Below are 27,993 nucleotides of genomic sequence, written 5' to 3'. Positions count from 1 at the left end.
CTGTTCTTACATCATGTCTCACAAGGTGAAAGGTGTGTGAAATGGTCGTTTGCTCATTACAATGTTGTGACATGATCCTTACAGAAAAATGTTAGTCAGAAATTGAATCACCATTTTGTATCAACTGAGCTGATTATGACAATATTGTAATAGCAGAATAGAATAGAAAAATATGTATTCAAAACTATTGTGTAGGTCCCAAATTGCACCCTATTTCCTATATAGTGCATTGTTAGGTATGCGTAACTGGCTGTAAGGGAGTCATGCGCAGGAGAGCAGAATTTGGGTAGCAAACGGAGCCTTTTATTTAGGCGAACAAAAACACACTGCACAACGAACACTAAATATACTGCTAAAAAAAATAAAGGGAACACTAAAATAACACATCCTAGATCTGAATGAATGAAATAATCTTATTAAATACTTTTTTCTTTACATAGTTGAATGTGCTGACAACAAAATCACACAAAAATAATCAATGGAAATCCAATTTATCAACCCATGGAGGTCTGGATTTGGAGTCACACTCAAAATTAAAGTGGAAAACCACACTACAGGCTGATCCAACTTTGATGTAATGTCCTTAAAACAAGCCAAAATGAGGCTCAGTAGTGTGTGTGGCCTCCACGTGCCTGTATGATCTCCCTACAACGCCTGGGCATGCTCCTGATGAGGTGGAGGATGGTCTCCTGAGGGATCTCCTCCAAGACCTGGACTAAAGCATCCGCCAACTCCTGGACAGTCTGTGGTGCAACGTGGCATTGGTGGATGGAGCGAGACATGATGTCCCAGATGTGCTCAATTGGATTCAGGTCTGGGGAACGGGCTGACCAGTCCATAGCATCAATGCCTTCCTCTTGCAGGAACTGCTGACACACTCCAGCCACATGAGGTCTAGCATTGTCTTGCATTAGGAGGAACCCAGGGCCAACCGCACCAGCATATGGTCTCACAAGGGGTCTGAGGATCTCATCTCGGTACCTAATGCCAGTCAGGCTACCTCTAGCGACCACATGGAGGGCTGTGCGGCCCCCCAAAGAAATGCCACCCCACACCATGACTGACCCACCGCCAAACCGGTCATGCTGGAGGATGTTGCAGGCAGCAGAACGTTCTCCACGGCGTCTCCAGACTCTGTCACGTCTGTCACGTGCTCAGTGTGAACCTGCTTCATCTGTGAAGAGCACAGGGCGCCAGTGGCGAATTTGCCAATCTTGGTGTTCTCTGGCAAATGCCAAACGTCCTGCACGGTATTGGGCTGTAAGCACAACCCCCACCTGTGGACGTCGGGCCCTCATACCACCCTCATGGAGTCTGTTTCTGACCGTTTGAGCAGAGACATGCACATTTGTGGCCTGCTGGAGGTCATTTTGCAGGGCTCTGGCAGTGCTCCTCCTGCTCCTCCTTGCACAAAGGCGGAGGTAGCGGTCCTGCTGCTGGGTTGTTGCCCTCCTACGGCCTCCTCCACGTCTCCTGATGTACTGGCCTGTCTCCTGGTAGTGCCTCCATGCTCTGGACACTACGCTGACAGACACAGCAAACCTTCTTGCCACAGCTCGCATTGATGTGCCATCCTGGATGAGCTGCACTACCTGAGCCACTTGTGTGGGTTGTAGACTTCGTCTCATGCTACCACTAGAGTGAAAGCACCGCCAGCATTCAAAAGTGACCAAAACATCAGCCAGGAAGCATAAGAACTGAGAAGTGGTCTGTGGTCCCCACCTGCAGAACCACTCCTTTATTGGGGGTGTCTTGCTAATTGCCTATAATTTCCACCTGTTGTCTATTCCATTTGCACAACAGCATGTGACATTTATTGTCAATCAGTGTTGCTTCCAAAGTGGACAGTTTGATTTCACAGAAGTGTGATTGACTTGGAGTTACATTGTTGTTTAAGTCTTCCCTTTATTTTTTTGAGCAGTGTACAATACGGGTTGACATAACCCAGCGCAACCAGTCTAACGTGCGCTACACGAAACAATAAACAATCCCACACAAAGACATGGGGGGAACAGAGGGTTAAATACACAACAAGTAAATGAGGGAATTGAAACCAGGTGTGAGGAAAACAAGACAAAACATGTGGAAAATGAAAGTGGATCGATGATGGCTAGAAGACCGCCGAGCGCCGCCCAAACAAGGAGAGGACCTGACTTCGACTGAAGTCATGACATGCATAACTTTTGAGTAGGGCCTATAGGGCTCTGGTCAATAGTAGTGCACAATATACAGTGAGGGAAAAAAGTATTTGATCCCCTGCTGATTTTGTACGTTTGCCCACTGACAAAGAAATGATCAGTCTATAATTTTAATGGTAGGTTTATTTGAACAATGAGAGACAGAATAACAACAAAACAATCCAGAAAAACGCATGTCAAAAATGTTATAAATTGATTTGCATTTTAATGAGGGAAATAAGTATTTGACCCCTCTGCAAAACATGACTTAGTACTTGGTGGCAAAACCCTTGTTGGCAATCACAGAGGTCAGACGTTTCTTGTAGTTGGCCACCAGGTTTGCACACATCTCAGGAGGGATTATGTCCAACTCCTCGTTGCAGATCTTCTCCAAGTCATTAAGGTTTCAAGGCTGACGTTTGCCAACTCGAACCTTCAGCTCCCTCCTCAGATTTTCTATGGGATTAAGGTCTGGAGACTGGCTAGGCCACTCCAGGACCTTAATGTGCTTCTTCTTGAGCCACTCCTTTGTTGCCTTGGCCGTGTGTTTTGGGTCATTGTCATGCTGGAATACCCATCCACGACCCATTTTCAATGCCCTGGCTGAGGGAAGGAGGTTCTCACCCAAGATTTGACGGTACATGGCCCCGTCCATCGTCCCTTTGATGCGGTGAAGTTGTCCTGTCCCCTTAGCAGAAAAACACCCCCAAAGCATAATGTTTCCACCTCCATGTTTGACGGTGGGGATGGTGCTCTTGGGGTCATAGGCAGCATTCCTCCTCCTCCAAACACGGCGAGTTGAGTTGATGCCAAAGAGCTCCATTTTGGTCTCATCTGACCACAACACTTTCACCCAGTTGTCCTCTGAATCATTCAGATGTTCATTAGCAAACTTCAGACGGGCATGTATATGTGCTTTCTTGAGCAGGGGGGACCTTGCGGGCGCTGCAGGATTTCAGTCCTTCACTGCGTAGTGTTTTACCAATTGTTTTCTTGTTGACTATGGTCCCAGCTGCCTTGAGATTATTGACAAGATCCTCCCGTGTAGTTCTGGGCTGATTCCTCACCGTTCTCATGATCATTGCAACTCCACGAGGTGAGATCTTGCATGGAGCCCCAGGCCGAGGGAGATTGACAGTTCTTTTGTGTTTCTTCCATTTGCGAATAATCGCACCAACTGTTGTCACCTTCTCACCAAGCTGCTTGGCGATGGTCTTGTAGCCCATTCCAGCCTTGTGTAGGTCTACAATCTTGTCCCTGACATCCTTGGAGAGCTCTTTGGTCTTGGCCATGGTGGAGAGTTTGGAATCTGATTGATTGATTGCTTCTGTGGACAGGTGTCTTTTATACAGGTGTAACGGTTGTCGTCGGGGATAGAGGACCAAAACGCAGCAGGAATGTGGATGCTCATCTTGTTATTTATTTTACATAAAGGGAACACCAAAATAACAAAACAAAGAACTCACGAACAACAAAACAGTCTTGTCATGCTCACACAGGCAAAACAAGAAACAATCTCCCACAACACTACACCGAACAATTACCCATATATAGGACTCTCAATCAGAGGCAACGAGAATCACCTGCCTCCAATTGAGAGTCTAGCACCCAAACCTAAACATAGAAAACCTAACCTAGACAGAATGCAGAAATACAACCTAGAACATACACCCAAAACCCAGGAACACATAAATCAAACACCCCTCTACAACACACACAAAACCCCCACCATACAAAACAAACATCCCTCTGCCACGTCCTGACCAAAATACTAAACAACTACTCCCTCTGCTGGTAACAACCTGAGATTAGGAGCACTCCCTTTAAGAGTGTGCTCCTAATCTCAGCTCGTTACCTGTATAAAAGACACCTGGGAGCCAGAAATCTTTCTGATTGAGAGGGGGTGAAATACTTATTTCCCTCATTAAAATGCAAATCAATTTATACAATTTTTGACATGTGTTTTTCTGGATTTTTTTTTGTTATTCTGTCTCTCACTGTTGAAATAAACCTACCATTAAAATTATAGACTGATCATTTCTTTGTCAGTGGGCAAATGTACAAAATCAGCAGGGGATCAAATACTTTTTTCCCTCACTGTAGGAAACAGGATGCCGTTTGGGATGTTGCTTATAATAGGAACATTTTGTTAAACTAGGTGTGGATGAATGTTTCTGTTGGTGTAATGAGATCTATTGAAGTAATCCATGCAGATTCAGAGGTTGGTGTTGTAATGGTGTTTATTGTTCAGATCCAGAGCGGTTGGTGGGGAGATAGCCTTCCAGCTGGATCGAAGGATCTTGTCCTATGTATTCCAAGGCCAGACCAGACTCTATGGGTTCACTGTGCTCAATATACGAGACAAGATCATTCAGGTGGGAACTGTGTGTGCGTTGTCCTTTTATACAAAAGGCGGTCATTCTAGTTTTTGAATTTTAAGAAAGTTGGAATACCATATTCCTTCCTTCTGTCTGCTAAGGGATAATAGGCTAGTTGAACAACATATTCCTTCTGTCTGCTAAGGGATAATAGGCTAGTTGAACAACATATTCCTTCCTTGTCTGCTAAGGGATAATAGGCTAGTTGAACAACATATTCCTTCTGTCTCGCTAAGGGATAATAGGCTAGTTGAACAACATATTCCTTCTGTCTGCTAAGGGATAATAGGCTAGTTGAACAACATATTCCTTCCTTTTGTCAGCTAAGGGATAATAGGCTAGTTGAACAACATATTCCTTCCTTCTGTCAGCTAAGGGATAATAGGCTAGTTGAACAACATATTCCTTCTGTCTGCTAAGGGATAATAGGCTAGTTGAACAACATATTCCTTCTGTCAGCTAAGGGATAATAGGCTAGTTGAACAACATATTCCTTCCTTCGTCAGCTAAGGGATAATAGGCTAGTTGAACAACATATTCCATCTGTCTGCTAAGGGATAATAGGCTAGTTGAACAACATATTCCTTCTGTCTGCTAAGGGATAATAGGCTAGTTGAACAACATATTCCTTCTGTCTGCTAAGGGATAATAGGCTAGTTGAACAACATATTCCTTCTGTCTGCTAAGGGATAATAGGCTAGTTGAACAACATATTCCTTCTGTCTGCTAAGGGATAATAGGCTAGTTGAACAACATATTCCTTCTGTCTGCTAAGGGATAATAGGCTAGTTGAACAACATATTCCTTCTGTCTGCTAAGGGATAATAGGCTAGTTGACCAACATATTCCTTCCTTCTGTCTGCTAAGGGATAATAGGCTAGTTGAACAACATATTCCTTCTGTCTGCTAAGGGATAATAGGCTAGTTGAACAACATATTCCTTCTGTCTGCTAAGGGATAATAGGCTAGTTGAACAACATATTCCTTCTGTCTGCTAAGGGATAATAGGCTAGTTGAACAACATATTCCTTCTGTCAGCTAAGGGATAATAGGCTAGTTGAACAACATATTCCTTCTGTCTGCTAAGGGATAATAGGCTAGTTGACCAACATATTCCTTCCTTCTGTCTGCTAAGGGATAATAGGCTAGTTGAACAACATATTCCTTCTGTCTGCTAAGGGATAGTAGGCTAGTTGAAAAACATTCCTTCTGTCTGCTAAGGGATAATAGGCTAGTTGAACAACATATTCCTTCTGTCTGCTAAGGGATAATAGGCTAGTTGAACAACATATTCCTTCTGTCAGCTAAGGGATAATAGGCTAGTTGAACAACATATTCCTTCTGTCTGCTAAGGGATAATAGGCTAGTTGAACAACATATTCCTTCTGTCTGCTAAGGGATAATAGGCTAGTTGAACAACATATTCCTTCTGTCTGCTAAGGGATAATAGACTAGTTGAACAACATATTCCTTCCTTCTGTCTGCTAAGGGATAATAGGCTAGTTGAAAAACATATTCCTTCTGTCTGCTAAGGGATAATAGGCTAGTTGAACAACATATTCCATCTGTCTGCTAAGGGATAATAGGCTAGTTGAACAACATATTCCTTCTGTCTGCTAAGGGATAATAGGCTAGTTGAACAACATATTCCTTCCTTCTGTCAGCTAAGGGATAATAGGCTAGTTGAACAACATATTCCATCTGTCTGCTAAGGGATAATAGGCTAGTTGAACAACATATTCCATCTGTCTGCTAAGGGATAATAGGCTAGTTGAACAACATATTCCTTCTTTCAGCTAAGGGATAATAGGCTAGTTGAACAACATATTCCTTCTGTCTGCTAAGGGATAATAGGCTAGTTGAACAACATATTCCTTCCTTCTGTCAGCTAAGGGATAATAGGCTAGTTGAACAACATATTCCATCTGTCTGCTAAGGGATATAGGCTAGTTGAACAACATATTCCTTCTGTCAGCTAAGGGATAATAGGCTAGTTGAACAACATATTCCTTCTGTCTGCTAAGGGATAATAGGCTAGTTGAACAACATATTCCTTCTTTCAGCTAAGGGATAATAGGCTAGTTGAACAACATATTCCATCTGTCTGCTAATGGATAATAGGCTAGTTGAACAACATATTCCTTCCTTCTGTCAGCTAAGGGATAATAGGCTAGTTGAACAACATATTCCATCTGTCTGCTAAGGGATAATAGGCTAGTTGAACAACATATTCCTTCTGTCTGCTAAGGGATAATAGGCTAGTTGAACAACATATTCCTTCCTTCTGTCAGCTAAGGGATAATAGGCTAGTTGAACAACATATTCCATCTGTCTGCTAAGGGATAATAGGCTAGTTGAACAACATATTCCTTCTGTCTGCTAAGGGATAATAGGCTAGTTGAACAACATATTCCTTCTGTCTGCTTAGGGATAATAGGCTAGTTGAACAACATATTCCTTCCTTCTGTCTGCTAAGGGATAATAGGCTAGTAGAAAACATATTCCTTCTGTCTGCTAAGGGATAATAGGCTAGTTGAACAACATATTCCTTCTGTCTGCTAAGGGATAATAGGCTAGTTGAACAACATATTCCTTCTGTCTGCTAAGGGATAATAGGCTAGTTGAACAACATATTCCTTCCTTCTGTCTGCTAAGGGATAATAGGCTAGTTGAACAACATATTCCTTCTTTGTCTGCTAAGGGATAATAGGCTAGTTGAACAACATATTCCTTCTGTCTGCTAAGGGATAATAGGCTAGTTGAACAACATATTCCTTCTGTCTGCTAAGGGATAATAGGCTAGTTGAACAACATATTCCTTCCTTCTGTCAGCTAAGGGATAATAGGCTAGTTGAACAACATATTCCATCTGTCTGCTAAGGGATAATAGGCTAGTTGAACAACATATTCCTTCTGTCAACTAAGGGATAATAGGCTAGTTGAACAACATATTCCTTCTGTCTGCTAATGGATAATAGGCTAGTTGAACAACATATTCCTTCTTTCAGCTAAGGGATAATAGGCTAGTTGAACAACATATTCCTTCTGTCTGCTAAGGGATAATAGGCTAGTTGAACAACATATTCCTTCTGTCTGCTAAGGGATAATAGGCTAGTTGAACAACATATTCCTTCCTGTCTGCTAAGGGATAATAGGCTAGTTGAACAACATATTCCTTCCTTCTGTCTGCTAAGGGATAATAGGCTAGTTGAACAACATATTCCTTCTGTCTGCTAAGGGATAGTAGGCTAGTTGAACAACATTTCCTTCTGTCTGCTAAGGGATAATAGGCTAGTTGAACAACATATTCCTTCTGTCTGCTAAGGGATAATAGGCTAGTTGAACAACATATTCCTTCTTGTCAGCTAAGGGATAATAGGCTAGTTGAACAACATATTCCTTCTGTCTGCTAAGGGATAATAGGCTAGTTGAACAACATATTCCTTCTGTCTGCTAAGGGATAATAGGCTAGTTGAACAACATATTCCTTCTGTCTGCTAAGGGATAATAGGCTAGTTGAACAACATATTCCTTCCTTCTGTCTGCTAAGGGATAATAGGCTAGTTGAACAACATATTCCTTCTGTCTGCTAAGGGATAATAGGCTAGTTGAACAACATATTCCATCTGTCTGCTAAGGGATAATAGGCTAGTTGAACAACATATTCCTTCTGTCAGCTAAGGGATAATAGGCTAGTTGAACAACATATTCCTTCCTTCTGTCTGCTAAGGGATAATAGGCTAGTTGAACAACATATTCCATCTGTCTGCTAAGGGATAATAGGCTAGTTGAACAACATATTCCTTCTGTCTGCTAAGGGATAATAGGCTAGTTGAACAACATATTCCTTCCTGTCTGCTAAGGGATAATAGGCTAGTTGAACAACATATTCCTTCTGTCTGCTAAGGGATAATAGGCTAGTTGAACAACATATTCCTTCCTTCTGTCAGCTAAGGGATAATAGGCTAGTTGAACAACATATTCCTTCTGTCTGCTAAGGGATAATAGGCTAGTTGAACAACATATTCCTTCTGTCAGCTAAGGGATAATAGGCTAGTTGAACAACATATTCCTTCTGTCTGCTAAGGGATAATAGGCTAGTTGAACAACATATTCCTTCTTTCAGCTAAGGGATAATAGGCTAGTTGAACAACATATTCCATCTGTCTGCTAATGGATAATAGGCTAGTTGAACAACATATTCCTTCTTGGTCAGCTAAGGGATAATAGGCTAGTTGAACAACATATTCCTTCTCTGTCTGCTAAGGGATAATAGGCTAGTTGAACAACATATTCCTTCTGTCTGCTAAGGGATAATAGGCTAGTTGAACAACATATTCCTTCCTTCTGTCAGCTAAGGATAATAGGCTAGTTGAACAACATATTCCATCTGTCTGCTAAGGGATAATAGGCTAGTTGAACAACATATTCCTTCTGTCTGCTAAGGGATAATAGGCTAGTTGAACAACATATTCCTTCTGTCTGCTTAGGGATAATAGGCTAGTTGAACAACATATTCCTTCTTCTGTCTGCTAAGGGATAATAGGCTAGTTGAACAACATATTCCTTCTGTCTGCTAAGGGATAATAGGCTAGTTGAACAACATATTCCTTCTGTCTGCTAAGGGATAATAGGCTAGTTGAACAACATATTCCTTCTGTCTGCTAAGGGATAATAGGCTAGTTGAACAACATATTCCTTCTGTCTGCTAAGGGATAATAGGCTAGTTGAACAACATATTCCTTCCTTCTGTCTGCTAAGGGATAATAGGCTAGTTGAACAACATATTCCTTCTGTCTGCTAAGGGATAATAGGCTAGTTGAACAACATATTCCTTCTGTCTGCTAAGGGATAATAGGCTAGTTGAACAACATATTCCTTCTGTCAGCTAAGGGATAATAGGCTAGTTGAACAACATATTCCTTCCTTCTGTCTGCTAAGGGATAATAGGCTAGTTGAACAACATATTCCTTCTGTCTGCTAAGGGATAATAGGCTAGTTGAACAACATATTCCTTCTGTTTGCTAAGGGATAATAGGCTAGTTGAACAACATATTCCTTCTGTCTGCTAAGGGATAATAGGCTAGTTGAACAACATATTCCTTCTTTCAGCTAAGGGATAATAGGCTAGTTGAACAACATATTCCTTCTGTCTGCTAAGGGATAATAGGCTAGTTGAACAACATATTCCTTCTGTCTGCTAAGGGATAATAGGCTAGTTGAACAACATATTCCTTCTGTCTGCTAAGGGATAATAGGCTAGTTGAACAACATATTCCTTCCTTCTGTCAGCTAAGGGATAATAGGCTAGTTGAACAACATATTCCTTCTGTCTGCTAAGGGATAATAGGCTAGTTGAACAACATATTCCTTCTGTCAGCTAAGGGATAATAGGCTAGTTGAACAACATATTCCTTCTGTCTGCTAAGGGATAATAGGCTAGTTGAACAACATATTCCTTCCTTCTGTCTGCTAAGGGATAATAGGCTAGTTGAACAACATATTCCTTCTGTCAGCTAAGGGATAATAGGCTAGTTGAACAACATATTCCTTCCTTCTGTCTGCTAAGGGATAATAGGCTAGTTGAACAACATATTCCTTCCTTCTGTCTGCTAAGGGATAATAGGCTAGTTGAACAACATATTCCTTCTGTCTGCTAAGGGATAATAGGCTAGTTGAACAACATATTCCTTCTGTCTGCTAAGGGATAATAGGCTAGTTGAACAACATATTCCTTCTGTCTGCTAAGGGATAATAGGCTAGTTGAACAACATATTCCTTCTGTCTGCTAAGGGATAATAGGCTAGTTGAACAACATATTCCTTCTGTCTGCTAAGGGATAATAGGCTAGTTGAACAACATATTCCTTCCTTCTGTCAGCTAAGGGATAATAGGCTAGTTGAACAACATATTCCTTCTGTCTGCTAAGGGATAATAGGCTAGTTGAACAACATATTCCTTCTGTCTGCTAAGGGATAATAGGCTAGTTGAACAACATATTCCTTCCTTCTGTCTGCTAAGGGATAATAGGCTAGTTGAACAACATATTCCTTCTGTCTGCTAAGGGATAATAGGCTAGATGAACAACATATTCCTTCTGTCTGCTAATGGATAATAGGCTAGTTGAACAACATATTCCTTCTTTCAGCTAAGGGATAATAGGCTAGTTGAACAACATATTCCTTCTCGTCTGCTAAGGGATAATAGGCTAGTTGAACAACATATTCCTTCTGTCTGCTAAGGGATAGTAGGCTAGTTGAACAACATATTCCTTCTGTCTGCTAAGGGATAATAGGCTAGTTGAACAACATATTCCTTCTGTCTGCTAAGGGATAATAGGCTAGTTGAACAACATATTCCTTCTCTGTCTGCTAAGGGATAATAGGCTAGTTGAACAACATATTCCTTCTGTCTGCTAAGGGATAATAGGCTAGTTGAACAACATATTCCTTCTGTCTGCTAAGGGATAATAGGCTAGTTGAACAACATATTCCTTCCTGTCTGCTAAGGGATAATAGGCTAGTTGAACAACATATTCCTTCTGTCTGCTAAGGGATAGTAGGCTAGTTGAACAACATATTCCTTCTGTCTGCTAAGGGATAATAGGCTAGTTGAACAACATATTCCTTCTGTCTGCTAAGGGATAATAGGCTAGTTGAACAACATATTCCTTCTGTCAGCTAAGGGATAATAGGCTAGTTGAACAACATATTCCATCTGTCTGCTAAGGGATAATAGGCTAGTTGAACAACATATTCCTTCTGTCTGCTAAGGGATAATAGGCTAGTTGAACAACATATTCCTTCTGTCTGCTAAGGGATAATAGGCTAGTTGAACAACATATTCCTTCCTTCTGTCTGCTAAGGGATAATAGGCTAGTTGAACAACATATTCCTTCTGTCTGCTAAGGGATAATAGGCTAGTTGAAAAACATATTCCATCTGTCTGCTAAGGGATAATAGGCTAGTTGAACAACATATTCCTTCTGTCTGCTAAGGGATAATAGGCTAGTTGAACAACATATTCCTTCCTTCTGTCAGCTAAGGGATAATAGGCTAGTTGAACAACATATTCCATCTGTCTGCTAAGGGATAATAGGCTAGTTGAACAACATATTCCATCTGTCTGCTAAGGGATAATAGGCTAGTTGAACAACATATTCCTTCTTTCAGCTAAGGGATAATAGGCTAGTTGAACAACATATTCCTTCTGTCTGCTAAGGGATAATAGGCTAGTTGAACAACATATTCCTTCCTTCTGTCTGCTAAGGGATAATAGGCTAGTTGAACAACATATTCCATCTGTCTGCTAAGGGATATAGGCTAGTTGAACAACATATTCCTTCTGTCAGCTAAGGGATAATAGGCTAGTTGAACAACATATTCCTTCTGTCTGCTAAGGGATAATAGGCTAGTTGAACAACATATTCCTTCTTTCAGCTAAGGGATAATAGGCTAGTTGAACAACATATTCCATCTGTCTGCTAAGGGATAATAGGCTAGTTGAACAACATATTCCTTCCTTCTGTCAGCTAAGGGATAATAGGCTAGTTGAACAACATATTCCATCTGTCTGCTAAGGGATAATAGGCTAGTTGAACAACATATTCCTTCTGTCTGCTAAGGGATAATAGGCTAGTTGAACAACATATTCCTTCCTTCTGTCAGCTAAGGGATAATAGGCTAGTTGAACAACATATTCCATCTGTCTGCTAAGGGATAATAGGCTAGTTGAACAACATATTCCTTCCTGTCTGCTAAGGGATAATAGGCTAGTTGAACAACATATTCCTTCTGTCTGCTAAGGATAATAGGCTAGTTGAACAACATATTCCTTCCTTCTGTCTGCTAAGGGATAATAGGCTAGTTGAACAACATATTCCTTCTGTCTGCTAAGGGATAATAGGCTAGTTGAACAACATATTCCTTCTGTCTGCTAAGGGATAATAGGCTAGTTGAACAACATATTCCTTCTGTCTGCTAAGGGATAATAGGCTAGTTGAACAACATATTCCTTCCTCTGTCTGCTAAGGGATAATAGGCTAGTTGAACAACATATTCCTTCCTTCTGTCTGCTAAGGGATAATAGGCTAGTTGAACAACATATTCCTTCTGTCTGCTAAGGGATAATAGGCTAGTTGAACAACATATTCCTTCTGTCTGCTAAGGGATAATAGGCTAGTTGAACAACATATTCCTTCTGTCAGCTAAGGGATAATAGGCTAGTTGAACAACATATTCCTTCCTTCTGTCTGCTAAGGGATAATAGGCTAGTTGAACAACATATTCCTTCTGTCTGCTAAGGGATAATAGGCTAGTTGAACAACATATTCCTTCTGTCTGCTAATGGATAATAGGCTAGTTGAACAACATATTCCTTCTGTCTGCTAAGGGATAATAGGCTAGTTGAACAACATATTCCTTCCTTCTGTCAGCTAAGGGATAATAGGCTAGTTGAACAACATATTCCATCTGTCTGCTAAGGGATAATAGGCTAGTTGAACAACATATTCCTTCTGTCAGCTAAGGGATAATAGGCTAGTTGAACAACATATTCCTTCTGTCTGCTAAGGGATAATAGGCTAGTTGAACAACATATTCCTTCTGTCTGCTAAGGGATAATAGGCTAGTTGAACAACATATTCCTTCTGTCTGCTAAGGGATAATAGGCTAGTTGAACAACATATTCCTTCTGTCTGCTAAGGGATAATAGGCTAGTTGAACAACATATTCCTTCCTTCTGTCTGCTAAGGGATAATAGGCTAGTTGAACAACATATTCCTTCTGTCTGCTAAGGGATAATAGGCTAGTTGAACAACATATTCCTTCCTTCTGTCTGCTAAGGGATAATAGGCTAGTTGAACAACATATTCCTTCTGTCAGCTAAGGGATAATAGGCTAGTTGAACAACATATTCCTTCTGTCTGCTAAGGGATAATAGGCTAGTTGAACAACATATTCCTTCTGTCTGCTAAGGGATAATAGGCTAGTTGAACAACATATTCCTTCTGTCTGCTAAGGGATAATAGGCTAGTTGAACAACATATTCCTTCTGTCTGCTAAGGGATAATAGGCTAGTTGAACAACATATTCCTTCCTTCTGTCTGCTAAGGGATAATAGGCTAGTTGAACAACATATTCCTTCCTTCTGTCTGCTAAGGGATAATAGGCTAGTTGAACAACATATTCCTTCTGTCTGCTAAGGGATAATAGGCTAGTTGAACAACATATTCCTTCTGTCTGCTAAGGGATAATAGGCTAGTTGAACAACATATTCCTTCCTGTCTGCTAAGGGATAATAGGCTAGTTGAACAACATATTCCTTCTGTCTGCTAAGGGATAATAGGCTAGTTGAACAACATATTCCTTCTGTCAGCTAAGGGATAATAGGCTAGTTGAACAACATATTCCTTCCTTCTGTCTGCTAAGGGATAATAGGCTAGTTGAACAACATATTCCTTCTGTCTGCTAAGGGATAATAGGCTAGTTGAACAACATATTCCATCTGTCTGCTAAGGGATAATAGGCTAGTTGAACAACATATTCCTTCTGTCAGCTAAGGGATAATAGGCTAGTTGAACAACATATTCCTTCTGTCTGCTAAGGGATAATAGGCTAGTTGAACAACATATTCCTTCCTTCTGTCAGCTAAGGGATAATAGGCTAGTTGAACAACATATTCCATCTGTCTGCTAAGGGATAATAGGCTAGTTGAACAACATATTCCTTCTGTCTGCTAAGGGATAATAGGCTAGTTGAACAACATATTCCTTCTGTCTGCTAAGGGATAATAGGCTAGTTGAACAACATATTCCTTCTTTCTGCTAAGGGATAATAGGCTAGTTGAACAACATATTCCTTCCTTCTGTCTGCTAAGGGATAATAGGCTAGTTGAACAACATATTCCTTCTGTCTGCTAAGGGATAATAGGCTAGTTGAACAACATATTCCTTCCTTCTGTCAGCTAAGGGATAATAGGCTAGTTGAACAACATATTCCTTCCTGTCTGCTAAGGGATAATAGGCTAGTTGAACAACATATTCCTTCTGTCTGCTAAGGGATAATAGGCTAGTTGAACAACATATTCCTTCCTTCTGTCTGCTAAGGGATAATAGGCTAGTTGAACAACATATTCCATCTGTCTGCTAAGGGATAATAGGCTAGTTGAACAACATATTCCTTCTCTGTCTGCTAAGGGATAATAGGCTAGTTGAACAACATATTCCTTCTGTCTGCTAAGGGATAATAGGCTAGTTGAACAACATATTCCTTCTGTCTGCTAAGGGATAATAGGCTAGTTGAACAACATATTCCTTCCTTCTGTCTGCTAAGGGATAATAGGCTAGTTGAACAACATATTCCTTCTGTCTGCTAAGGGATAATAGGCTAGTTGAACAACATATTCCTTCTCTCTGCTAAGGGATAATAGGCTAGTTGAACAACATATTCCTTCCTTGTCTGCTAAGGGATAATAGGCTAGTTGAACAACATATTCCTTCTGTCTGCTAAGGGATAATAGGCTAGTTGAACAACATATTCCTTCTGTCTGCTAAGGGATAATAGGCTAGTTGAACAACATATTCCTTCCTTCTGTCTGCTAAGGGATAATAGGCTAGTTGAACAACATATTCCTTCTGTCTGCTAAGGGATAATAGGCTAGTTGAACAACATATTCCTTCTGTCAGCTAAGGGATAATAGGCTAGTTGAACAACATATTCCTTCTGTCTGCTAAGGGATAATAGGCTAGTTGAACAACATATTCCTTCTGTCTGCTAAGGGATAATAGGCTAGTTGAACAACATATTCCTTCTGTCTGCTAAGGGATAATAGGCTAGTTGAACAACATATTCCTTCTTCTGTCTGCTAAGGGATAATAGGCTAGTTGAACAACATATTCCATCCTGTCTGCTAAGGGATAATAGGCTAGTTGAACAACATATTCCTTCTGTCAGCTAAGGGATAATAGGCTAGTTGAACAACATATTCCTTCTGTCTGCTAAGGGATAATAGGCTAGTTGAACAACATATTCCTTCTGTCTGCTAAGGGATAATAGGCTAGTTGAACAACATATTCCTTCTGTCTGCTAAGGGATAATAGGCTAGTTGAACAACATATTCCTTCCTTCTGTCTGCTAAGGGATAATAGGCTAGTTGAACAACATATTCCTTCTGTCTGCTAAGGGATAATAGGCTAGTTGAACAACATATTCCTTCTGTCTGCTAAGGGATAATAGGCTAGTTGAACAACATATTCCTTCCTTCTGTCTGCTAAGGGATAATAGGCTAGTTGAACAACATATTCCTTCTGTCTGCTAAGGGATAATAGGCTAGTTGAACAACATATTCCTTCTGTCTGCTAAGGGATAATAGGCTAGTTGAACAACATATTCCTTCTGTCTGCTTAGGGATAATAGGCTAGTTGAACAACATATTCCTTCCTTCTGTCTGCTAAGGGATAATAGGCTAGTAGAACAACATATTCCTTCTGTCTGCTAAGGGATAATAGGCTAGTTGAACAACATATTCCTTCTGTCTGCTAAGGGATAATAGGCTAGTTGAACAACATATTCCTTCTGTCTGCTAAGGGATAATAGGCTAGTTGAACAACATATTCCTTCTGTCTGCTAAGGGATAATAGGCTAGTTGAACAACATATTCCTTCCCTGTCTGCTAAGGGATAATAGGCTAGTTGAACAACATATTCCTTCCTGTCTGCTAAGTGATAATAGGCTAGTTGAACAACATATTCCTTCTGTCTGCTAATGGATAATAGGCTAGTTGAACAACATATTCCTTCTTTCAGCTAAGGGATAATAGGCTAGTTGAACAACACATTCCTTCCTTCTGTCTGCTAAGGGATAATAGGCTAGTTGAACAACATATTCCTTCTGTCTACTAAGGGATAATAGGCTAGTTGAACAACATATTCCTTCTGTCTGCTAATGGATAATAGGCTAGTTGAACAACATATTCCTTCTTTCAGCTAAGGGATAATAGGCTAGTTGAACAACATATTCCTTCTTTCTGCTAAGGGATAATAGGCTAGTTGAACAACATATTCCTTCTGTCTGCTAAGGGATAATAGGCTAGTTGAACAACATATTCCTTCTGTCTGCTAAGGGATAATAGGCTAGTTGAACAACATATTCCTTCCTTCTGTCAGCTAAGGGATAATAGGCTAGTTGAACAACATATTCCATCTGTCTGCTAAGGGATAATAGGCTAGTTGAACAACATATTCCTTCTGTCTGCTAAGGGATAATAGGCTAGTTGAACAACATATTCCTTCTGTCTGCTAAGGGATAATAGGCTAGTTGAACAACATATTCCTTCCTTCTGTCTGCTAAGGGATAATAGGCTAGTTGAACAACATATTCCTTCTCTGTCAGCTAAGGGATAATAGGCTAGTTGAACAACATATTCCTTCCTTCTGTCTGCTAAGGGATAATAGGCTAGTTGAACAACATATTCCTTCCTTCTGTCTGCTAAGGGATAATAGGCTAGTTGAACAACATATTCCTTCTGTCTGCTAAGGGATAATAGGCTAGTTGAACAACATATTCCTTCTGTCTGCTAAGGGATAATAGGCTAGTTGAACAACATATTCCTTCTGTCTGCTAAGGGATAATAGGCTAGTTGAACAACATATTCCTTCTGTCTGCTAAGGGATAATAGGCTAGTTGAACAACATATTCCTTCTGTCTGCTAAGGGATAATAGGCTAGTTGAACAACATATTCCTTCCTTCTGTTTGCTAAGGGATAATAGGCTAGTTGAACAACATATTCCTTCTGTCTGCTAAGGGATAATAGGCTAGTTGAACAACATATTCCTTCTGTCTGCTAAGGGATAATAGACTAGTTGAACAACATATTCCTTCCTTCTGTCTGCTAAGGGATAATAGGCTAGTTGAAAAACATATTACTTCTGTCTGCTAAGGGATAATAGGCTAGATGAACAACATATTTCATCTGTCTGCTAATGGATAATAGGCTATTTGAACAACATATTCCTTCTTTCAGCTAAGGGATAATAGGCTAGTTGAACAACATATTCCTTCCTTCTGTCAGCTAAGGGATAATAGGCTAGTTGAACAACATATTCCATCTGTCTGCTAAGGGATAATAGGCTAGTTGAACAACATATTCCTTCCTTGTCTGCTAAGGGATAATAGGCTAGTTGAACAACATATTCCTTCTTTCTGCTAAGGGATAATAGGCTAGTTGAACAACATATTCCTTCCTGTCTGCTAAGGGATAATAGGCTAGTTGAACAACATATTCCTTCCTTCTGTCAGCTAAGGGATAATAGGCTAGTTGAACAACATATTCCATCTGTCTGCTAAGGGATATAGGCTAGTTGAACAACATATTCCTTCTGTCAGCTAAGGGATAATAGGCTAGTTGAACAACATATTCCTTCTGTCTGCTAAGGGATAATAGGCTAGTTGAACAACATATTCCTTCTTTCAGCTAAGGGATAATAGGCTAGTTGAACAACATATTCCTTCCTTCTGTCTGCTAAGGGATAATAGGCTAGTTGAACAACATATTCCTTCTGTCAGCTAAGGGATAATAGGCTAGTTGAACAACATATTCCTTCCTTCTGTCAGCTAAGGGATAATAGGCTAGTTGAACAACATATTCCATCTGTCTGCTAAGGGATAATAGGCTAGTTGAACAACATATTCCTTCTGTCTGCTAAGGGATAATAGGCTAGTTGAACAACATATTCCTTCCTTCTGTCAGCTAAGGGATAATAGGCTAGTTGAACAACATATTCCTTCTGTCTGCTAAGGGATAATAGGCTAGTTGAACAACATATTCCTTCTGTCTGCTAAGGGATAATAGGCTAGTTGAACAACATATTCCTTCTGTCTGCTAAGGGATAATAGGCTAGTTGAACAACATATTCCTTCTGTCTGCTTAGGGATAATAGGCTAGTTGAACAACATATTCCTTCCTTCTGTCTGCTAAGGGATAATAGGCTAGTTGAACAACATATTCCTTCTGTCTGCTAAGGGATAATAGGCTAGTTGAACAACATATTCCTTCTGTCTGCTAAGGGATAATAGGCTAGTTGAACAACATATTCCTTCTGTCTGCTAAGGGATAATAGGCTAGTTGAACAACATATTCCTTCCTTGTCTGCTAAGGGATAATAGGCTAGTTGAACAACATATTCCATCTGTCTGCTAATGGATAATAGGCTAGTTGAACAACATATTCCTTCCTTCTGTCTGCTAAGGGATAATAGGCTAGTTGAACAACATATTCCTTCTGTCAGCTAAGGGATAATAGGCTAGTTGAACACCATATTCCTTCCTTCTGTCTGCTAAGGGATAATAGGCTAGTTGAACAACATATTCCTTCCATTGTCTGCTAAGGGATAATAGGCTAGTTGAACAACATATTCCTTCTGTCTGCTAAGGGATAATAGGCTAGTTGAACAACATATTCCTTCCTTCTGTCAGCTAAGGGATAATAGGCTAGTTGAACAACATATTCCTTCTGTCTGCTAAGGGATAATAGGCTAGTTGAACAACATATTCCTCTCTGTCTGCTAAGGGATAATAGGCTAGTTGAACAACATATTCCTTCCTCTGTCTGCTAAGGGATAATAGGCTAGTTGAACAACATATTCCTTCTGTCAGCTAAGGGATAATAGGCTAGTTGAACAACATATTCCTTCTGTCTGCTAAGGGATAATAGGCTAGTTGAACAACATATTCCTTCCTTCTGTCTGCTAAGGGATAATAGGCTAGTTGAACAACATATTCCTTCCTTCTGTCTGCTAAGGGATAATAGGCTAGTTGAACAACATATTCCTTCCTTTGTCTGCTAAGGGATAATAGGCTAGTTGAACAACATATTCCTTCCTTCTGTCTGCTAAGGGATAATAGGCTAGTTGAACAACATATTCCTTCTGTCTGCTAAGGGATAATAGGCTAGTTGAACAACATATTCCTTCTGTCTGCTAAGGGATAATAGGCTAGTTGAACAACATATTCCTTCCTTCTGTCTGCTAAGGGATAATAGGCTAGTTGAACAACATATTCCTTCTGTCTGCTAAAGGATAATAGGCTAGTTGAACAACATATTCCTTCCGTCTGCTAAAGGATAATAGGCTAGTTGAACAACATATTCCTTCCTTCTGTCTGCTAAGGGATAATAGGCTAGTTGAACAACATATTCCTTCTGTCAGCTAAGGGATAATAGGCTAGTTGAACAACATATTCCTTCTGTCTGCTAAGGGATAATAGGCTAGTTGAACAACATATTCCTTCTGTCTGCTAAGGGATAATAGGCTAGTTGAACAACATATTCCTTCTGTCAGCTAAGGGATAAAAGGCTAGTTGAACAACATATTCCTTCTGTCAGCTAAGGGATAATAGGCTAGTTGAACAACATATTCCTTCTGTCTGCTAAGGGATAATAGGCTAGTTGAACAACATATTCCTTCTGTCAGCTAAGGGATAATAGGCTAGTTGAACAACATATTCCTTCTGTCAGCTAAGGGATAATAGGCTAGTTGAACAACATATTCCTTCCTTCTGTCTGCGAAGGGATAATAGGCTAGTTGAACAACATATTCCTTCTGTCAGCTAAGGGATAATAGGCTAGTTGAACAACATATTCCTTCCTTCTGTCAGCTAAGGGATAATAGGCTAGTTGAACAACATATTCCTTCCTTCTGTCTGCTAAGGGATAATAGGCTAGTTGAACAACATATTCCTTCTGTCAGCTAAGGGATAATTGGCTAGTTGAACAACATATTCCTTCCTTCTGTCAGCTAAGGGATAATAGGCTAGTTGAACAACATATTCCTTCTGTCTGCTAAGGGATAATAGGCTAGTTGAACAACATATTCCTTCTGTCTGCTAAGGGATAATAGGCTAGTTGAACAACATATTCCTTCTGTCTGCTAAGGGATAATAGGCTAGTTGAACAACATATTCCTTCCTTCTGTCTGCTAAGGGATAATAGGCTAGTTGAACAACATATTCCATCTGTCTGCTAAGGGATAATAGGCTAGTTGAACAACATATTCCTTCTGTCAGCTAAGGGATAAAAGGCTAGTTGAACAACATATTCCATCTGTCTGCTAATGGATAATAGGCTAGTTGAACAACATATTCCTTTTGTCTGCTAAGGGATAAAAGGCTAGTTGAACAACATATTCCTTCTGTCAGCTAAGGGATAATAGGCTAGTTGAACGACATATTCCTTCCTTCTGTCAGCTAAAGGATAATAGGCTAGTTGAACAACATATTCCTTCTGTCTGCTAAGGGATAATAGGCTAGTTGAACAACATATTCCTTCCTTCTGTCTGCTAAGGGATAATAGGCTAGTTGAACAACATATTCCTTCTGTCTGCTAAGGGATAATAGGCTAGTTGAACAACATATTCCTTCCTTCTGTCAGCTAAGGGATAATAGGCTAGTTGAACAACATATTCCATCTGTCTGCTAAGGGATAATAGGCTAGTTGAACAACATATTCCTTCTGTCAGCTAAGGGATAATGGGCTAGTTGAACAACATATTCCATCTGTCTGCTAATGGATAATAGGCTAGTTGAACAACATATTCCTTTTGTCTGCTAAGGGATAAAAGGCTAGTTGAACAACATATTCCTTCTGTCAGCTAAGGGATAATAGGCTAGTTGAACGACATATTCCTTCCTTCTGTCAGCTAAGGGATAATAGGCTAGTTGAACAACATATTCCTTCTGTCTGCTAAGGGATAATAGGCTAGTTGAACAACATATTCCTTCCTTCTGTCTGCTAAGGGATAATAGGCTAGTTGAACAACATATTCCTTCTGTCTGCTAAGGGATAATAGGCTAGTTGAACAACATATTCCTTCCTTCTGTCTGCTAAGGGTTAATAGGCTAGTTGAACAACATATTCCTTCCTTCTGTCTGCTAAGGGATAATAGGCTAGTTGAACAACATATTCCTTCTGTCTGCTAATGGATAATAGGCTAGTTGAACAACATATTCCTTCTGTCTGCTAAGGGATAATAGGCTAGTTGAACAACATATTCCTTCTGTCTGCTAAGGGATAATAGGCTAGTTGAACAACATATTCCTTCTGTCTGCTAAGGGATAATAGGCTAGTTGAACAACATATTCCTTCTGTCAGCTAAGGGATAATAGGCTAGTTGAACAACATATTCCTTCCTTCTGTCTGCTAAGGGATAATAGGCTAGTTGAACAACATATTCCTTCTTCTGTCAGCTAAGGGATAATAGGCTAGTTGAACAACATATTCCTTCTGTCAGCTAAGGGATAATAGGCTAGTTGAACAACATATTCCTTCTCTGTCAGCTAAGGGATAATAGGCTAGTTGAACAACATATTCCTTCTGTCTGCTAAGGGATAATAGGCTAGTTGAACAACATATTCCTTCCTTCTGTCTGCTAAGGGATAATAGGCTAGTTGAACAACATATTCCTTCCTTCTGTCTGCTAAGGGATAATAGGCTAGTTGAACAACATATTCCATCTGTCTGCTAAGGGATAATAGGCTAGTTGAACAACATATTCCTTCTGTCTGCTACGGGATAATAGGCTAGTTGAACAACATATTCCTTCTGTCTGCTAAGGGATAATAGGCTAGTTGAACAACATATTCCTTCCTTTGTCTGCTAAGGGATAATAGGCTAGTTGAACAACATATTCCTTCTGTCTGCTAAGGGATAATAGGCTAGTTGAACAACATATTCCTTCCTTCTGTCTGCTAAGGGATAATAGGCTAGTTGAACAACATATTCCTTCTGTCTGCTAAGGGATAATAGGCTAGTTGAACAACATATTCCTTCTGTCTGCTAAGGGATAATAGGCTAGTTGAACAACATATTCTTCTCTGTCTGCTAAGGGATAATAGGCTAGTTGAACAACATATTCCTTCTGTCTGCTAAGGGATAATAGGCTAGTTGAACAACATATTCCTTCTGTCTGCTAAGGGATAATAGGCTAGTTGAACAACACATTCCTTCCTTCTGTCTGCTAAGGGATAATAGGCTAGTTGAACAACATATTCCTTCTGTCAGCTAAGGGATAATAGGCTAGTTGAACAACATATTCCTTCTGTCTGCTAAGGGATAATAGGCTAGTTGAACAACATATTCCTTCTGTCTGCTAAGGGATAATAGGCTAGTTGAACAACATATTCCTTCTGTCTGCTAAGGGATAATAGGCTAGTTGAACAACATATTCCTTCTGTCAGCTAAGGGATAATAGGCTAGTTGAACAACATATTCCTTCCTTCTGTCTGCTAAGGGATAATAGGCTAGTTGAACAACATATTCCTTCTGTCTGCTAAGGGATAATAGGCTAGTTGAACAACATATTCCTTCTGTCTGCTAAGGGATAATAGGCTAGTTGAACAACATATTCCTTCTTTGTCTGCTAAGGGATAATAGTCTAGTTGAACAACATATTCCTTCTGTCTGCTAAGGGATAATAGGCTAGTTGAACAACATATTCCTTCTGTCTGCTAAAGGATAATAGGCTAGTTGAACAACATATTCCTTCCTTCTGTCTGCTAAGGGATAGTAGGCTAGTTGAACAACATATTCCTTCCGTCAGCTAAGGGATAAAAGGCTAGTTGAACAACATTCTTTCTGTCTGCTAAGGGATAATAGGCTAGTTGAACAACATATTCCTTCTGTCTGCTAAGGGATAATAGGCTAGTTGAACAACATATTCCTTCTGTCTGCTAAGGGATAATAGGCTAGTTGAACAACATATTCCTTCCTTCTGTCTGCTAAGGGATAATAGGCTAGTTGAACAACATATTCCTTCCCTGTCAGCTAAGGGATAATAGGCTAGTTGAACAACATATTCCTTCCTTCTGTCTGCTAAGGGATAATAGGCTAGTTGAACAACATATTCCTTCTGTCTGCTAAGGGATAATAGGCTAGTTGAACAACATATTCCTTCCTGTCTGCTAAGGGATAATAGGCTAGTTGAACAACATATTCCTTCTCTGTCTGCTAAGGGATAATAGGCTAGTTGAACAACATATTCCTTCTGTCTGCTAAGGGATAATAGGCTAGTTGAACAACATATTCCTTCCTTCTGTCTGCTAAGGGATAATAGGCTAGTTGAACAACATATTCCTTCTCTGTCTGCTATGGGATAATAGGCTAGTTGAACAACATATTCCTTCTTCTGTCTGCTAAGGGATAATAGGCTAGTTGAACAACATATTCCTTCTGTCTGCTAAGGGATAATAGGCTAGTTGAACAACATATTCCTTCTGTCAGCTAAGGGATAATAGGCTAGTTGAACAACATATTCCTTCCTTCTGTCTGCTAAGGGATAATAGGCTAGTTGAACAACATATTCCTTCCTTCTGTCTGCTAAGGGATAATAGGCTAGTTGAACAACATATTCCATCTGTCTGCTAAGGGATAATAGGCTAGTTGAACAACATATTCCTTCTGTCTGCTACGGGATAATAGGCTAGTTGAACAACATATTCCTTCTGTCTGCTGAGGGATAATAGGCTAGTTGAACAACATATTCCTTCCTTCTGTCTGCTAAGGGATAATAGGCTAGTTGAACAACATATTCCTTCTGTCAGCTAAGGGATAATAGGCTAGTTGAACAACATATTCCTTCCTTCTGTCTGCTAAGGGATAATAGGCTAGTTGAACAACATATTCCATCTGTCTGCTAAGGGATAATAGGCTAGTTGAACAACATATTCCTTCTGTCTGCTAAGGGATAATAGGCTAGTTGAACAACATATTCTTTCTGTCAGCTATGGGATAATAGGCTAGTTGAACAACATATTCCTTCTGTCTGCTAAGGGATAATAGGCTAGTTGAACAACATATTCCTTCTGTCTGCTAAGGGATAATAGGCTAGTTGAACAACACATTCCTTCCTTCTGTCTGCTAAGGGTTAATAGGCTAGTTGAACAACATATTCCTTCTGTCAGCTAAGGGATAATAGGCTAGTTGAACAACATATTCCTTCTGTCTGCTAAGGGATAATAGGCTAGTTGAACAACATATTCCTTCTGTCAGCTAAGGGATAATAGGCTAGTTGAACAACATATTCCTTCTGTCAGCTAAGGGATAATAGGCTAGTTGAACAACATATTCCATCTGTCAGCTAAGGGATAATAGGCTAGTTGAACAACATATTCCTTCCTTCTGTCTGCTAAGGGATAATAGGCTAGTTGAACAACATATTCCTTCTGTCTGCTAAGGGATAATAGGCTAGTTGAACAACATATTCCTTCTGTCTGCTAAGGGATAATAGGCTAGTTGAACAACATATTCCTTCCTTCTGTCTGCTAAGGGATAATAGGCTAGTTGAACAACATATTCCTTCTGTCTGCTAAAGGATAATAGGCTAGTTGAACAACATATTCCTTCCGTCTGCTAAAGGATAATAGGCTAGTTGAACAACATATTCCTTCCTTCTGTCTGCTAAGGGATAGTAGGCTAGTTGAACAACATATTCCTTCTGTCAGCTAAGGGATAAAAGGCTAGTTGAACAACATATTCCTTCTGTCTGCTAAGGGATAATAGGCTAGTTGAACAACATATTCCTTCTGTCTGCTAAGGGATAATAGGCTAGTTGAACAACATATTCCTTCTGTCTGCTAAGGGATAATAGGCTAGTTGAACAACATATTCCTTCCTTCTGTCTGCTAAGGGATAATAGGCTAGTTGAACAACATATTCCTTCTGTCAGCTAAGGGATAATAGGCTAGTTGAACAACATATTCCTTCCTTCTGTCTGCTAAGGGATAATAGGCTAGTTGAACAACATATTCCTTCTGTCTGCTAAGGGATAATAGGCTAGTTGAACAACATATTCCTTCCTTCTGTCTGCTAAAGGATAATAGGTTAGTTGAACAACATATTCCTTCCTTCTGTCTGCTAAGGGATAATAGGCTAGTTGAACAACATATTCCTTCTGTCTGCTAAGGGATAATAGGCTAGTTGAACAACATATTCCTTCTGTCTGCTAAGGGATAATAGGCTAGTTGAACAACATATTCCATCTGTCAGCTAAGGGATAATAGGCTAGTTGAACAACATATTCCTTCCTTCTGTCTGCTAAGGGATAATAGGCTAGTTGAACAACATATTCCTTCTGTCTGCTAAGGGATAATAGGCTAGTTGAACAACATATTCCTTCTGTCAGCTAAGGGATAATAGGCTAGTTGAACAACATATTCCTTCCTTTTGTCAGCTAAGGGATAATAGGCTAGTTGAACAACATATTCCTTCTGTCTGCTAAGGGATAATAGGCTAGTTGAACAACATATTCCTTCTGTCTGCTAAGGGATAATAGGCTAGTTGAACAACATTCCTCCAGGGTGTGGTTGTGTGCCATGTAGTCATTTCAATCATTCACACACAGATGGAAATCAAAGCCTCCTAAACCGGTTTATTCCCAGGTCAAAATGGTTTTCCTTTTCCTAAGAAGTTAATTCCAAATCTGTTCTAAACAAATGTGTAAGAGAGAGTTGGATAATGACATGTACAGTATAACTGAATTAGAAACTCTACAGGCTAATCCCCCACTCCCATGAGGTTGTGACTGTGTCCCAAATGGCACCTTCTAAACTATATAGTGCACTACATTTGACTGTGTGTCCCCCAAATGGCACCCTATTCCAAATGGAGCCCTATATGGTCCCTGGTCTAAAGTAGTGCACTCTATTGGAAATAAGGTGCCATATGAGACTCACATCTGTGTTTCACTCAAACCAAAGGCTTGACCCCCCCCTCACCCCTTTCCTCAGGTCTCCACACACCCTCTGACGGGGAAGGTGGACGAGGGCTACAGGCTCCAGCTGTCCCAGCGTCACGCTGAGCTGATGGCCAAGCTGAAGCAGCTAGGCTATAGTATGACTCTCCACCCCCCCTTCACAGAGTTCATCATCAACACCTACGGCATCCTGAAGCAGAGGGCTGACTCCTACAGCGCCCAGGAGCAGGGATACAACAGGTGATGATGTAGCTCCCATGTAGTCCCTTCAGGGTACAAGCTTGGCTGTGATGTCAGAGCTCACCTTTCCTGCCATCAGGTTGGAGGTGTCAGACAATTACTGTAAAGGCTGCACTGCACGCTTCAGGAGGAGTTTCATCCCTGCGGGGGGGGTTTATCACCATGAATCATGAACAATTCTATGAAGCTTCCTCCTATATGTGCAGGTGTGGGGGGAACTGTTTACTGTTGTTTGTTTGCTGCCATGTTACAATGTGGTTTATGTAATGTGTGGTTTGTGTATGTAATGTGTGGTTTGTGTATGTAATGTGTGGTTTGTGTATGTAATGTGAGGTTTGTGTATGTAATGTATGAGCTGTAGTAAAATTTTCCTCTTGTAGGACAATAAACAACAATCTAAACTCAACAGCTCGGACTTCCTCAGGAGAGTAGTTATCAACGCAGCCCCCTGCAAACTGCTGAAGGATCTCCTGCTGCTGTTCAGTTGCCTCTCTTTCATGGCAAGGCAGGACGGCAAGCCCCTCTTCCTCTGGTAGACTCGCTGAGAATAGCTCTGGTCCAGGGCGTTACGTGCAGCTTGCTGATTCTGAGCCTTTTATAAACGTTTAGGACCAGAGCTAGACTGGGACGGCCACTGACACCACCTCCCTCCACAGCAGAGGTTTTACACTATAAACAAATGACTCAAACCCAACTCTTAACGTGTCTAAGCTTGTATTGCTTTGGAGACAAGCGCTCTCTAATACAAACTTCACACACCCTCCGCAGACAGGAGAGCTCTGCATCTCCTGCATTGGACCATTTCATAGTTTAGCCTTTTTAATTCATATTTTCCGTTCACTTGGTTTGTTGGTTGGTTGCACTCAGGCTGTCTTTGTGAGTTACCTGACATTATATTTCCATATTGAAATGACAGACATGGAAAAAACCTGGACAGAATAAATACTTCCAGGGCTCTTTGGGCCATTTAAAATGCATTTCAACAAAGAAAAAGCAGTGTGTTTAAGTAATGTAGACACAACTAATTTTCATATACACTGAACAAAGTTTAGACAACATGTAAAATATTTGTCCCATGGTTCATGAGCTGAAATAAAAAATCCCAGACATTTTTCATACACACAAAAAGCTTATTTCTCTCAAATTTTGTGCACAAATTTTATTTACATCCCTGTTAGTGAGCATTTATCCTTTGCCAAGATAATCCAGCTACCTGACAGGTGTGTCATATCAAGAAGCTGATTAAACTGCATGATCATTACACAGGTCCACCTTGTGCTGGGGACAATAAAAGGCCACTTTAAAATGAGCAGTTTTATCACACAACACAATGCCATAGATGTCTCAAGTTTTGAGGCATGGTGACTGCAGGAATGTCCACCAGGGCTGTTGTCAGAGACATGAATGTTAATTTCTCTGCCATAAGCTGCCTCCAATGTCATTTTACAGAATTTGCCA

The 27,993-nt window shown here is 40.3% G+C and overlaps 1 protein-coding gene across 1 annotated transcript; it reads left to right on the top strand.

The window, feature by feature from the left end:
* Positions 1-27,652, top strand: LOC106598510 (speriolin-like protein). Its single transcript, XM_045719220.1, has 4 exons — positions 1-32; positions 4,429-4,552; positions 26,330-26,535; positions 26,945-27,652. Exons 3-4 carry the CDS (start codon positions 26,405-26,407, stop codon positions 27,069-27,071), a joined length of 258 nt encoding a protein of 85 aa, XP_045575176.1. The 5' UTR covers positions 1-32; positions 4,429-4,552; positions 26,330-26,404; the 3' UTR covers positions 27,072-27,652.
* Positions 27,653-27,993: the final 341 nt, after the last annotated feature.

The sequence above is a fragment of the Salmo salar genome, chromosome ssa05 (genome assembly GCF_905237065.1).
Source record: "Salmo salar chromosome ssa05, Ssal_v3.1, whole genome shotgun sequence".
Lineage (NCBI taxonomy): Eukaryota > Metazoa > Chordata > Actinopteri > Salmoniformes > Salmonidae > Salmo > Salmo salar.
Note: the sequence above shows the minus strand (reverse complement) of the source record. Positions and strands in the feature narration are given on the sequence as shown.